Source organism: Tachyglossus aculeatus, chromosome 16, assembly GCF_015852505.1.
Source record: "Tachyglossus aculeatus isolate mTacAcu1 chromosome 16, mTacAcu1.pri, whole genome shotgun sequence".
Classification (NCBI taxonomy): Eukaryota; Metazoa; Chordata; class Mammalia; order Monotremata; family Tachyglossidae; genus Tachyglossus; species Tachyglossus aculeatus.
This window is the reverse complement of record NC_052081.1, coordinates 11,458,508-11,471,693: the sequence shown is the minus strand read 5'-3', so window position 1 is coordinate 11,471,693 and position 13,186 is coordinate 11,458,508. Positions and strand designations below refer to the sequence as shown.

Below are 13,186 nucleotides of genomic sequence, written 5' to 3'. Positions count from 1 at the left end.
AAACAGCGGTTCCATGATCTCTTTTTGCCTTAGGTGATCAATAAGAAAAGACACAGTTTAAGAGGGATAGAGCTAGCCAGGACCGTTCCTTAACCAGCAACTCATTAAACGGCAGTTCCAGAGACTATTTGTAAACCTCTCTGGGCCCTAGGCCATGGGGCCTCCCTGGAGTTTCTGCAGTTCCTGGGCACCCTAATGCATTCTTCACAGGCACCTTATCAGGAGCAGGAGCAATGGCACCAATTTTCGCTGTTGCCCACTGTGGAACTGGTCTCTGGCACTAATCGAGAAGTAAACTAGAAGGGGGGCCACCGACACTTCAGGGATTCTGCTGCACTAGGAGGGGACAATGACAGGGAAAATTACTGGGTCAGGAGGACAGCATCCCAATGATACTGAAGTGTAGTTTATTGTCTGGTTGGAGAGGCCACGTGATCCCTTGGACATCTGTCCCCAGAAGGAATTCTAAGGAACTGAGCTGCTAACCAGGGACTCTCCAACACCGCCCTCCTCATTTCTCCTAATGTCCTGCCATTCAAGGAGGTGATCCAGGTTGGGGGAGGGAAGGGGAGAGGCACGAATGCCAAGGCATGTCCGGGGCAGAGGCACAGCTCTCTGGTATCCTGCTGAGATGTGACCCAGGGTGGGAAAAGGAGGAAAGAGGTCCTGTTTCTTGCATCCTCACGCTATAGCATTAAAGCACCGTATTGGGAAGAACTTCCTGACTGTGAGGCTTGTTAGTCACTGGAAAAGACTGCCAGGGACACTTGGAATTCCCATCCCTGGAAGTCTTAAATATCCATTTATCTAGTGTGATTCTAAATATAGGCTAGCCTAACAGGACAGAATGGAATATAGTCTCTCAAGGTCCATTCCAGTCTTATGATTTTCAGTTTTAGTTAAAATGAAAGCAGGAAGGATGGGAGACATGAAAACTAGCTGAGAAAATTGGCACAGTGTTCTAACTGCTGGGTACCCTTGGAGATTCCCCGGCAATTAGTCACTATGGGATTGGCACAAGCATAAGTGACATCTGGCAGCAGCATTCAGGTTAGGGTCTTTGGCTTACTGGGGCTCCTTTAATTTGGGAAAGGAACCGAGAACAAGCAAAGTGGTAATCAAGGGAGAGAGAAGTTAATGATTCAAATGGGAAAAGAAATATCACCTAATTCACAAAGACCTCAGAGAGTCTGGAACTGTATTTGAATGACCAATCCCAGACACTTGAATACTGAGTGATGATGATTTTGTTAATTTAATTAATGCAAACAAGAAGTAAATTCACATTCAAAAATGTGCTTATATCCAGCATATTATGTTAGTGAATGGTCTCATTTATTAGTACTCGATGAAGGAAACTACTTACAAAAGCAATATTCTGAACAGAAGGTTCAACCCATTCTTCCTTAGGGTCAAGTGTCTATGTGTGTGCATATATTTGTACATATTTATTACTCTATTTTACTTGCACATATTTACTATATTTATTTTATTGATGATGTGTATATAGCTATAACTATTTATTCTGATGGCATTGACACCTGTCTACTTGTTTTGCTTTGTTGTCTGTCTCCCCCTTCTAGACTGTGAGCCTGTTGCTGGGTAGGGACCATCTCTATATGTTGCCAATTTGTACTTCCCAAGCACTTAGTACAGTGCTCTGCACAGAGTAAACTCTCAACAAATAAAATGGAATGAACGAAAAAGTGGTGGGAAGAACAGTAACAGCTTCTCATTGAGGTTATTTCTACATCTGCTATCACACCTGTTTCTGCACATAAACTATTAAGGTTCCATTCCTCCCACTCCTATGTGTTCTGTCAAATTTGCAAACTCTAGACGTATTCTGCACATCTTTTCTATGTCTCATGACAGGGCATTGAAATGAAGTCTATTGCTTCCATAAATTTATGTAGCTATTCTTCATTTTCAAAGATGGCACTATGGACAGTGGGGTCCTTCCCATTCACATTTTACAGTTTTTTGGTGTTTAGAATACCTGAAAATTATCAGCCAATTTATTTTTAGAAGCAAACTAGCTAATCGTACATTAATATTGACACAGAGACTACCAAATCTGCAGTGAGGTCACAGGTCAAAATGAAATGGCAAACTTTTAGCAATGCCTCCTCTTCTCCACTAATGAAATCACAGTGCTGCTCCTTAGGTGTTAGAGGATCAGAGAGACTGAAACACACACTTCTCATTACCAAAATCCCTACAGGCATGGTGCAGCTAAGGTTCGCCAAAAATTCACCCTATTCATACCAATCAGTACTCTGGTCAGATCTTGTTCATTTTAAACATAGGTTTTTGTTTGTTTGTTTTAAGTTTTTGCTAGCACTCCACTTGGACTTGCAGGCACACTGAAATGTTAAGTAATTACCATGTTGGAAAATATTAGATGTCAAGAACCAAAATGAGAACAGAACCAGCTTTCACTCAAATATTATTTATCTATCATTGAGCCAAATGCACCCACAAGAATATCTCCAAAATAACACAACAAAAATTCTAACTCATATGGGAACTTCCTCAACATTGCCAGCTCCCATGTCTACCATCAGGCAATAGAACAATCAGTCCAGAACTGTTATGAGAACCATCTTTGGGGAGGCTGCAGTGGTTTGTAATTAAGGACTATGCCTGGAGCCTTGAACACTTCATTCCCCACTCCAAGAACCACTTATTTACTTAAATCTCTTATCTTGGTTTGTGGACTCTGTTACCTTTTATTTGCAATTCATAGTTAATCCTTTCCAGTTCTCTAACCTTACAGTCAGTGGAAGGGGGACTGTGCCTGAACTGTTTATTTGGATGCATCCCAGTGCTTAGACATATAATGAAAGTTTAATAAATACCATAATCAAGCTATACTAATGAACTAAGGCAGAGATGAGAATTTTTTCCTAAAAAACAAAAAACAACCTTCAGTACACAACTCCCCATTCAGGAACCTCCAACGGTTGTCCATCTACCTCCAAACCAAACACAAACTCCTAACCATCGGCTTTACTGTTCTCAATCAGCTCGCTCTCTCCTACCTTACCTTGCCGATTTCCTACTACAATCCAGCCCGCACACTTTGCTCTTCCATTCATTCATTTGATCGTATTTATTGAGCACTTACTGTGTGCAGAGCACTGTACTAAGCACTTGGGAGAGTACAACAGTAAAAAACAGACATATTCCCTGCCTACAATGAGTTTATAGTCTAGAGGTGGGGAGGCAGACATGAATACAAATAAATACAATTACAGACACATAAGTGCTGTGGGGCTGGGAGGGGGGAAGACCAAAGGGAACAAGTCTTGTTCACTGTGCCTTGATCTTATCTATATCGCCACCAAACCTTTTCCCACCTCCTCCTTCTATCCTGGAACTCCCTCCCTATATTACAAGACACCACTCTCCCCATTTTCAAAACCTTATTAAAATCACATCTCCTCCAAGAGGCCTTCCCTGATTAAGTCCTTTCCCCCCATACTCCCTCTTCCTTCTGCATTACCTAAGCACTCAGATCTGTACTTTTCAAGCATTGGATATTCACTCCACCCTCAGCCCCATGGCACTTATGTGCATACTTGTAATTTATATTGTCTGTCTCCCCTTCCAGACCCTAAGCACAATTCACTTCCCCGTTATACAAATAATTTTCACCTCACCCTTAATATTTAGCTACCTGGATAGATTAGTAGGATTTGTAACCCAAAAGTCAATAGTCTTTCAATATGATTCAAAAGCGATGGAAACATATTTAAGTCAGGGTGTTGGAAATTGTTTTCCTTTCACCTCTAGTGGAATTGAGAGTAATCAAACTGAGAGCTGGTGCAGATTATTATAGGAGTCTACATCATGTCTTCAAACCAACAGTAAGTGAGTTTAAATTTGGACCACACAAACAAGGCACTTTGGGAAATATGGAAGGGAAAAGAAGGGAATGAGAAAGAAGCAAAATGGCAACTGAAAATTTCCTGCAGCTCTGGAGATTCTCCAAATTAAGAAACCACATTTTTCCAACCTTTCTCTGAACAAGATGCTCCTTACACTAGATGTACAATTAATTTTTAATTCTTCATTTTTTAAAGGACCATAATTCCCTTACATCTCTTCCACCCTCCAAAAATGTATGACTAAAGACAAACCTATCCTCATATGAAATGTGAGGAAAAAAATACACTTATAAGAAATGCTTCAACTGCAACTGTTCAAGAAATACATATGATTGAAGAGGCAGCAATCGAAATGTGAAAAGGATGTCAGCATTGTGCTAATAATAATAACAGTATTTGTTCCTATGCGCCAGGTACTGTACTAAATGTTGGGGTAGATATAAGTGTGTGCACGCATGTGTGTATGTGTGTGTTTTACGGTATTTGTTAAGTGCTTCCTATGTGCCAGGCACTGTTCTAAGCACTGGGGCTTAGATACAACCTCATCAGGTTGGACACAGTACCTGTCCCACATGGGACTCACAATCTTATTCCCCATTATACATATGAGGTAACTGAAGCAATCTTATTCCCCATTATACATATGAGGTAACTGAGGTAACAGAGAAGTTAAGTGACTAGGCCAAGATCACACAGCAGACAAAGTGGTTAGGCCAGAATTAGAACCCAGGTCCTTCTGACTCCCAGGCCTGTGCTCTAACCACCAAGCAACACTGCTGTCCTCCCAGAGTCCCTTCAGTCCTCCTGAATCACCTTACATACATGCTATTTATCCACTTAGCTTTTTACATTTTTTTAGTGTAAACTAAATTCTCAACTAATTGAACGTTGATCTTATATGTGCTCATTTCCCAAGTTAAACTTTAAAGGTACTTGCCGGCAATGAAACATTTTGCATTTTGGCCTATTCCCTTTAGTGTCTAGTATAGTGCTCTGCTGCACACATGAGTTACTCAAATACGGCTACTGCTGCTGATTTTGAAAATGCAATCAATGGTATTTTTTGAGTGCTTACTATGCACAGAGCACTGTTCCAAGAACTTGGGAGAGTACAATAAAACAGAATAAGCAGACACATTTCTTGCCAATAAAGAGCTTACAGTCTAGTGGGGGAGGCAAACGTTAATGTAAGTAATTTATAACAATTTCAAAATATACAAGTGGTGGTGGGTTGGGATAGGGCGAATATCAAATGTCCAAAGGTCACAGAGCCGAGTGCATGGATGACGCAGGGAAAATGGGCGCAAACAGGGAAGGTTTCATGGAGATGTGTCCTTAATTGTGCTTTGAAGGTGGAGAGTGTGGTGGTCTGCCATATATGGAGGGGGAGGGAGTTCCAGACTAGGAAAAGACATGGAAAAGGGGTTGGCGGCGAGATAGACGATATCGGGGCACAGTGAGTAAGCTGTGGTACGATGGGGGCAGGCTGATTGAGGGCTTTAAAGTAGACTGGTAAAGAGTTTAGCCGCCGGTAAGGAGTTGTATCTTGATACATTATGCTTCCATAAGGGTTAAAGAATTTGGCCTTTTGGAATGGCTAACCTAGAATGAAAGAATTTATCTTGACCGGCTGCCTGTTTTTCCCATGGTCACAAAGGAAGTCTATTTGATTGTCAAAAAAAGGGAAACTTTGTCCCAGTGGGTTCAAAGAACAATTAAGAGTGCTGCAAAACACTCAATTTTTAGAGTCTGCACAGCAACATTTTTAAGGTGGAAGGATAACAAACTGGCCATCCTCCAAAGGGGAGGCTTCCAAAAACTGTGTGTGCTACCCTAGAACAATGAATGGATTGTTGTTATTGAAGGAACTGAGCTACTGCTGAGGAATCCACATTAAGAGGCAAAGCAGCTCTGAGCCAAGTTTGAATAGCGGGGAGTCAGAAGGGAACAATAAGACAACACTGAAAAAAACCCCTCTGAAATAAGCAGCAAATACCGCTTTCTAATGCTTTAAGTGACTCTTCATTACTAGTAAATAGTAAGCACCCTAAGGTGTTTAAGCAAAATGAGCAGCACTTAATGGGAGGCTGGGTTGATGGTGTACATTCCCACACAAATCTCCCACAAAACTATGGAAATAATTCTAGAAGTTGAACTAGAAATGCTGAGTAAAAAAACTGAAATTCTAATCCATCTATCAACCAATGATGTTTATTGACCGCTTACTGTAGGCAGAGCACTGAATAATGAATCATTGCTTTGTCTTGACAGGTTAGAAACTACAGTTAATGGTTTATTCTATGATTTTATCTCATCCCTGGAACTCTGCTACCTTTTTTTACTTAGACAACTGGGCCAAGAAACCCTGGAGATCACATAATGGCCATTTTTAGAGCTCTTTATGGGTATTTATCCCTTCTCTGAGCCCACAGAAAAAAACCTGGAGTTGGAGTTCATTCGACTGTATTTATTGAACGCTTACTGTGTGCAGAGCACTGTACTAAGCGCTTGGGAAGTACAAGTTGGCAACATATAGAGATGGTCCCTACCCAACAACAGGCTCACAGACTAGAGTTGGCTTCACATCCAACCTTGTATTAAACTGTCAGTGCTGAAAATATGGAGGCTAGCTGACAGCTGAAGATTTCTTGGTGTCTAAAAATCGATGAAGAAAAAAAAAATCAAGCACTCTGAATTTTATAAAATATGTTCTGCTCTTTGTGCGGAAGGGGACGGATGCCCATCAGTGTACCGCACTTAAAATTCCAGTTGGGGGCTACCTTTTTGTTGCTCCAGAATGCAGAGGTACTCCTCTCTAGTCTTGAAAACCACACAGTGATTGACACGTCGTAACAGAAAAAATAACCTTTAAAACAATCATGAAGATGCCCCAATACTTGTTACCATGGAAACCACTGCAGGCTGTTTCTCAGGAAAAAATCAAGGTCACTGGGTTTGAACAGCAAGGTTTATTCCTCATCTCTTCCTCCTTCTCCTTTGAAAACCAAGTCTTAGCAGCAAACCCACACTTAATGGAAAATAACCGGTCCTATAACATTAGAAAAAAAATCTACTGTTTCAGTCCCTTTGAATTCTAAAGTCTGTGCTCCTTGAAGACATTTCTGTCTTCCATTATTCAATGTCTAAAGGAGATGCTCAATAACACGTCGTAACAGAAAAAATAACCTTTAAAACAATCATGAAGATGCCCCAATACTTGTTACCATGGAAACCACTGCAGGCTGTTTCTCAGGAAAAAATCAAGGTCACTGGGTTTGAACAGCAAGGTTTATTCCTCATCTCTTCCTCCTTCTCCTTTGAAAACCAAGTCTTAGCAGCAAACCCACACTTAATGGAAAATAACCGGTCCTATAACATTAGAAAAAAAATCTACTGTTTCAGTCCCTTTGAATTCTAAAGTCTGTGCTCCTTGAAGACATTTCTGTCTTCCATTATTCAATGTCTAAAGGAGATGCTCAATAAGGATACTGGTTTGGATAATTACTCTGGATGAGTTTATCAATTCAACACTCCCACTAGGAAATCCTCTGAAGCAGGATCCCAAAACAGAAAAAAACTAAATCAAACAAAAAAAAAATCTTCGATTTTATTTTAGCTTTTGGGGTAGCTATTTTAAGTCTTATTCACTTTACAAATAGCATGTACAAAACAACTACAAATTTCAAAACACACTTGAAACAGCATCTTACAGTGTTTTTCTAATATCTCGCGAAGAGCTACTAGCATCTCTGAACCACTGGGATTCTTGTGGGCTTTTCTCTAACTTGAATAGGTCTTGGCGCAAAAAAAAAAAAAAAGGTAACTATCAATTTAGTTCTGGACAGGAACCATGTCCTGGGCACTCAAATTTAGGTATAAAATAGTATATAAAAGACTCCCAAGTCAATTACCAAAAAGGGGTAGAGTTGGAGAGCCCAAAATTAAGAGTGAGAGTACACAACCAGCTTCCCCTATGCAAACTGCTGCCCAAGGTTTTCTTGCAAGCACCTTCTCTGGTTCTAAATTATGGGAACTCACTCCCCTTTCAATGTTTATATCTATATGTCTTGCAGCCTGCCTTCCCAACTTGCTAAAACACTGGGAAGGTTGAGCCATTTGTAAACTAAGGTTGTGGCTCGGAGAAGTGAGGTCCTAAGGCTCTCTACTCCAAGAACTGTTCTCTTATATTCTTTTCCTCAATTCAGTATTTCTTAATATATACTTACAACCTCTCCTTTTCTTAATTGTCTGTTCTCCACCCCCATCCCCCACCAGCACTTAGATTATGATCCCCTTGAGGGGCAGGGAATATGACTGAACTGTTTGCTTATTTCTATTAATTCCACGGCTTAGCACAATCCTCAGTACATAAAACATGTTTAATAAATACCACTACTAAATAATAAATAATAAATAATAAATAAATAATAAATAAATACTAATATAGTCAGCCATCTATTTCCTTTACAACACAAACTCCTTCTTACTCCTTAACTCTCTCTGACTGCAGCATCTCCTGAGAATTTCTCTATGAAAACCATAACAAGCCCAAACAAGAGGTGCAACAGCTTCAAAACCTTGTTCTTCCATTCATGTCACATGTCATCAAATGTACAAGGTGTATGCTCAAACTGTCTTTGCCTGTGTACCCAGTGGCCTCTTGTCTCCACTTAGGGGTAGTTTGCTCTAAATACTTGCGCCTATGCATTCCTTTCACTTCAAATCCTGTCAACTGCCAGAAGAGTCAGCATGGATACCATTAAATGATATCTTCACATCATCAAGTGGATTATTTGGGTCACTTTGTCCCAGGATTGGAATTTTAAGGAATTTGCCTGGGGGGAAATAAAAGTTTTTTAAACAGCCAAGGGGAATAGCTGGAAAAGTAGCTATTATCCTTTTTGGATTCAGACATCACAAGACCTCATGTTATTTGCAATTCAGTATTCTCAAACCAAAAATAAAGATTATGACACTTGGAAAACATTCTTTTCTCACTGAAGTACTTGGCAAATGTGGTGGTGTTTAATATTTGTTTAGTGTTCGCTTGGGCCAAAATTAATAGCTACCCTCTTGAATACCGGTGAAAGTCAAACCTTCAGCTGAAAGAGTAAATCACTGTATTCCATACCCCAGCTGATCCAGACTTCTGCCTCAGTGGCAAGGCTGCCCAGTCTGAAACATCAGGGGCCCTGAGTAACAGCAATTTGGTAGCATCAACTGACTCTCCTAAAATCCAGACATCTGCTTAAAAAACTTCACAAGATCAATTTAAAGTTATTTTATATTTGCCAGATTTAGCAAACACTCCTTTCCAACCTGGAGAAGAATTGTCATAAAAAGTGTGTGCTGTTCTTAATTTATGTAGACAAAGCAGGTATGCATTAGAGTGAAAGGTAAAGAGCTTTCTGATTGACAGTAGGTAAGAAAAAGTTAAAAAAAAAAAAAGGAAGCTATTGTAACTGCATAAGGCTCCGGAGCTAAAAGCTTTTTCACTTTACATGAGATTCAAATAATAATCATGGTTTCCACGGAGATAGAAAACTAGAGGGACCAGAGAGTTCAATTTGCAGTTAAATGGGCTGGAAACAATCCCCCACTACTTGGAGATAAAAATATACATGATTGCCAGTGGAGAAATTCTCTAGCAATTTCACCTTTCTTTTCTACCCTTGTAAAAATGAACAAGGGAATCTAGAGAAGAAACTGGTATACCGAGTCAGTGGAGAGAATCCACATCATATTATCAAAAAATGAAATCATTTCTCAAAAAATGAGCAGACTTTGTAACACCTAAGTGTTTTCCTTTGTTAAAAATGGGAACAGATTTATAACCGTAATTACAAATATGTACGTTACAGTTCTTTGGGTAAAAAAATGTAATGTGGAGGTAATTCAGCTTATTGAAAAATTAGGGATGAAAATCTGGGTTAATTTGGGATTGAATTTTAGTTATACCTTTTACGATTCACACAGAAACAACCTTTGCATGGCAAGTGCTTCTTTGGTAATTTTACTCTTCCCGGCTAATGGCTAAATGAATCAATAATGTTTACTGAGCACTTTGCTCCATTCACAACACTGTACTAAGAGCTTGGGAGAGTATAATAGTAGACATGACCCCTGCCCTCAAGGATCTAACACTTTAGCAGGGTAGCCAATAAAATAAGTTATATGTAGGAGGAAGCAAGAGAGTATAACCATAGGCATAGAAGTACAATGGGGAAGTGTGAGTATCCAAGGATTTGGAGGACAAGAAAATGCTTAAGAACCAGGTACAGTGAGTAGGTTGGCTACTGAGGAACAAAATATGAGAGTTGGAGAGCCAAGATAAGTAGGGAGGAGAGAGCTAGGTGAGTGCCCTAAAGTGAATGGGATAGAGTGTCTGCTTGATGCGGAGAGGAATGGGCAACCAATGGAAGTTTCTTAGGAGTGGGGAAATATGTGAGTAGGTTGGCTACCGAGGCACAATATGTGAGAGCTGGAGCAAAAGGTTAAGTAAGGAGGAGAGAGCTAAGTGAGTGCCCTAAATCCAATGGTAAAGAATTTCTGCTTGATGTGGAGAGAAATGGGCAACCAATGGAAATTTTCAAAGAGTAAAGAAATGTGTGTAAAATGACGTTTTAGAAAAATGAACCAGGCATCCGAGTGATATGTGGCCCTGGAGCAGGAAAGAATCAGTGGAGGCAAGGAGCTCTGTGAGGAGGCTGATTTAGGACCAAGTAAGGATAAAACAAGTACCCGAACCTGTAGGGTGGCAGTCCAGATAGGGGCCGATTCTGGAATGTTGTTGGGGAAGAGCTGAAGGGATTTAGTTGAAGAATGAACATAGGGCTTTAAATAAAGAGAGGAAAGAAAGATAATGCCAAGATAATGGGCTTATGAGGCAGGAAGGGAGGTGGTATTGTCAACTCTGATAGAAAAGTAGGAGAAAGGATTTGGGAGGGAAAGTAAGTTCAGTTTTGGACATGTTGAGCTATCTGAGAGAATAACTGCAGGCTCCAGAGCCAATCCAAAAGTAAAAATGGCCTCATTTGGGCTGTAACATGAGGACCGTATAGTGGAGTAAGAATGATGATATTCATGCAAGATATAAGCAAAATTGAACCTGGGGGAATAACTTACACAAGGACTGGGGAGAAGGGAAATTCCCTTCAGGGTGAAAAATAATTTATACCACATTCAACATAGTAAGTGCTTAACAAATACCATCATTATTATTTAAAAGTGACTGAATCTCCCAATATCAAATATACATTTCAATACTATAACCACTCCAGGAGACCTGTTGACAAAACAACACTAAAGATTTAAACTGATGGGGCAAAATTAAGATGGATTCATCAATCAATTTAAGTCCATCTTGGCAGTGAAAATGTTGAGAAATCATTAATGAAATATTAAAAAAAAAAGTTTTGTTTTTGGAACACTTAAGCCTACTTTGAAATAAAAGATTTGTGGAAGGTATAGCAGCCTGGTTGAATTAGAACTGCATGCCTTCCCCCCACCCCAAAACCATACCCTACATACATTTTAACATAGAAAAATCCACCCAACTACCAGGGTTAATAATACACCTGAAGACTAAAGATTAGAGTCTTGAAAGGCTCTCTGCACTCTCTCTTTGAATACCTTTGTGTGTACTGTAAAGGGCGGCAAATGTCACCATAAAGAAAGTTGTGGAGTATTTGCCGGCATTGACCAGGTGGGGAAAGGCCCTTTTGGTGTCTCGGTACCGGCGCAGGCACTGGATGAACCGCAGCCAAGCAGGAATGCACTGGACAACGGCTCGCACTCCGTAGGAGTATTTGTTGCAAATTCCTATGAAGGAGAGGTCAAAGGAAAAGAAAAACACCACAGGTTTTACTAAAAAATTAAATTTTAACAGCCCACTGTCCCATTCTTACTTTTTTTTTCATTCACTTCTTGGAACCAGGAAATGCAGCTTCCTAAAGCTAAGCAAACAATGGGGCAATTTGTCCAAATATTTCTTGTTCTCATCAAAGCCTAACAGTCCCGAGACCACTACTGTCAACACCAGGACTACAAAAGTGGAACATATACCTTGCCCTACGGCTTCTTACCACAGCCGTATAAGATGGGCAAACTTTTGGTGGCTGTTCATCAATTTATGAGGATACAATGACAGGGAGTACATTGGTTTTCCTCTAGTTTACCTGTTCCAACTGCCCAGAACTCTCCTCTGGGGCCAAACCTAGGGTGAATCTGGAAGCAAAGGGCACCTGTTGATCAAAGGAGGAACCAGCTGGCCTCATCACCCAGGACTCTAGTTAGCAGAAGCTTCTTGGCTGCCAATTGGGCATCACTAGTGAGTAGATGCTACCTCTTCTAATCCAAAAGAAGTCACATACCAACATACCCAGCACACCTGGGAAGAAATGAGAAGTCTAACAGAGCCCCAAACTATTTTACTTTGTGCCAACATGATGCGTTACATGTTTTGGGGTGCTCAACTCAACCCAAATAAAAGTGTGTGTAAACCTAAATAGAAATCAATGAAGAAATGGTGATGTTGTCTCTCGCGGTACCCACCAGGGTACCAATAGCACACTCAAATAAAAGTTTACAATAATGGAAATAACCTTCAGTGGCTGGGCAAGAACTTTATCACAAGCTAGGTTCTGGGGCAAGAATAAGGAACACCTACTAACACTTGAGCAAATTACTCCTCTGACTCTAGTCTCTACATGCCTCTATCTTTATAGTATTCCTCATCAATTTACCTCTAGAAAGCAATATGGGAATGACAATTGATTGTTTGGTTAACCAACAATTACAAAGTAATCACTAATATACAGCAGGAAAAGCCTTTTTTGCAGTTTAAATTATTTCAAGTGAAATGATTGGCAAATGATTAAATGATGATAAAATGAAATCTTATCGTTCCAGATGAAGGCTGCCAAAAAGGAAGTATGCTAAATGTGTTAAAGATACATTTTTCATATAACTAGATACATTATTCTCACAGAGTTCTCAGTTTTCATTCCCAATATTTCTTGGATTAAGTGTGGATACATGCTCTCACCCTACCTCCTATTTTTTCTGGCAACAGCCCCTTAGCATCATCCCATTTGAGCTCAAAGCTGTAGAAGCAGATCATATATTCCAGGTCCATAAGTATCATTGCCAGGCTGTTCAGCTGATCGGCCAGCCAGAAATCAGCAAAGCCTACCTTATGGAAAGGGGCTGTGAACACCCGAAACTGGGAGGAGAAAAAACAAACATGGAAACATGAAAAATATTAATATATTAGGATAAAAGCAATGAGGGAG

At 40.1% G+C, this 13,186-nt stretch overlaps 1 protein-coding gene across 3 annotated transcripts in view; it reads right to left on the bottom strand.

Moving 5' to 3' along the window:
- Positions 1-13,186, bottom strand: part of XPR1 (xenotropic and polytropic retrovirus receptor 1) — a 155,729-nt gene that overhangs the window by 15,936 nt on the left and 126,607 nt on the right. For all 3 annotated transcript variants that reach the window (XM_038758511.1, XM_038758509.1, XM_038758510.1), the window contains exons 10-11: positions 12,945-13,116; positions 11,526-11,714 (exon numbers count right to left, since the gene is read on the bottom strand). In XM_038758511.1, the coding sequence (XP_038614439.1) occupies positions 11,526-11,714; positions 12,945-13,116 (361 nt within the window). The remainder of the gene's footprint in view (positions 1-11,525; positions 11,715-12,944; positions 13,117-13,186) is intronic.